Below are 2007 nucleotides of genomic sequence, written 5' to 3' on the forward strand. Positions count from 1 at the left end.
ATAATGATATACAAAGAGAATAAACCAATACAAATGGTTAACTTAGCGGCTTGTTTTAATTGTTATTGGTTGGAAGCAATGAATAATCAAAGTACTAATAAATTGCTTTCTTTAATTATCAGCTTTTCGTAAAAAGCTATAGTACTCCACTACTACTGTATGTATGTACTTTATTTTCTCCTTTCCAAATCTTTCTCTTTTATTAGTGAAGAAGAGAAAACAAAAGACAGTACAAAATTCTAGCCTGCTTGATAACTACAGAAACCTTTTTTAATTAATTAGAGCTAAAAGTTATTAACTAACAGAACACAGAATGGAATAATCTCATAAATCATATATTGTGATGATTTTCCTTTGATGATGAATAATTATATGCTTCATTCATACATATAGTTTCATATAGAGTACAATATCAAAATTTATTAGATAACATTATTGCTGATGTTTATGATATATAGGAGCTAAATAAAAAGATGGTGACGAATGATTACTATATATGCATGAAAAGAGACTTACACGCAGAGGTTTTGGAGAATATTAGATGAGAAAAAGGGGGAAGAGTACGATAAGAAGAAGAAAAGAAAGAAGAAGAGTGAAAGTGGGTGGAGGAGAGGTAGTGATGAGAAGACATGACGAGGGTGTGAATGAGAAAGAAGAAGAGAGTGTTTGATAAAAAAAAGGAGAAGGAGAAATGAGAATGGGAATGGAAGCAGACAGAAATGAGTTGGTAGGAGATTCCCGCTAATGGGTGCATGGGATCAACCTTCTACTACACTACTCCTTTTATTGACGCACCTACGAGGGGGTAAAACTGTCCTTACACTGAATTATTCACTCATTTTTCAGATTTTTTGAATTTCGATGTAATTATAATTCTAAGAATTATATACGCTGCACTGACTAGGATTTCGATCCTCTAAACTGAGTAAGGGACCAAATTTATTTCAACAATAAAAAAGCAAAATATTAATTATCTATGAATTAGTAACGCTGCCTGTGAATGGTCTTGTTGGATAAAAATTAGGTTTAATTATTCTATTAATCCTTATAGTTTCGTAAAATTTTTAATTAGATCTCTATATTTTTTTTAAGTTGATTCCTGATCCAATTTTTTTTTTCAATTAGGTCCTTTTTTGTAGTAATTGGTTTAATTGTATAGGGATCTGATTAAAAAAAATTGGTACAAAGACTTAAATAAAAGGAAAAAAAAAAGTAGAAATTCAATTAAAAAAATTTTGGTTTAAGGACTCAATTAAAAGAAAAAAAAGTACAAGATCTAATTAAAAATTTAACGAAACTATAAAGACCAACAGAATAATTAAACCTAAAAATTATATAAATTTAATCATATATAATTAATTATTTATTCTTTTTACTTTGCAGTTTTATAGTGATGACGATGCGTGAATTCAATATAATATTTTAAATTAGTAGTGCATGTTATTTTAATTTTGAGATAATACTCAATTTGGTCCATGAATTTACACGCGAGTCTCAATTTAGTCCTTAAAGTTTTAATTGTCTCTATTTAGTCCCCAAACTTTGTGAACATAACTCATGCTAGTCCTTGAAACAATTTTTAACGTACAAACGTTAACGGTGACAACCGGATGCCACACTAAACTTTGTAAAATGATGTCATTTTGGTTTTGACACTCAAATAACCTAAAAACAACATCCTAAATGGTGTTTATTAAAATTTTACCTAACAAAATAAGTAATACAATGTCGTTTTTGAGTTATTTAAATGTCAAAACCAAAATTGCATCATTTTACAAGTTTTAACGCGACATGTGATAGTCTACAATAGTGCTCTATTAACATTTTTATACTAAAAATAGTCTCAGCGACTAATATGAGGCACGTTTATAAATTTTGGGGACTAAATAGAGACAATTGAAACCTCATGAACTAAAATGAGACTCACGTGTAAGTTCAGGGACTAAATTGAATATTATCTCTTTAATTTTTAAAACTTTTTAAATATTATTTTTTTCTAATAACTCA

The 2007-nt window shown here is 28.6% G+C and overlaps 1 protein-coding gene across 1 annotated transcript in view; it reads right to left on the reverse strand.

Annotated features, from left to right (window-relative positions):
- Window positions 1–607, reverse strand: part of LOC107645180 (ent-copalyl diphosphate synthase, chloroplastic) — a gene marked incomplete at both ends in the record, with an annotated part of 6491 nt that extends 5884 nt beyond the window's left edge. Inside the window, 1 exon segment of the mRNA XM_016349147.1 lies at window positions 517–607. Within this exon segment, the coding sequence (XP_016204633.1) occupies window positions 517–607 (91 nt within the window).

The sequence above is a fragment of the Arachis ipaensis genome, chromosome B06 (genome assembly GCF_000816755.2).
Source record: "Arachis ipaensis cultivar K30076 chromosome B06, Araip1.1, whole genome shotgun sequence".
Lineage (NCBI taxonomy): Eukaryota > Viridiplantae > Streptophyta > Magnoliopsida > Fabales > Fabaceae > Arachis > Arachis ipaensis.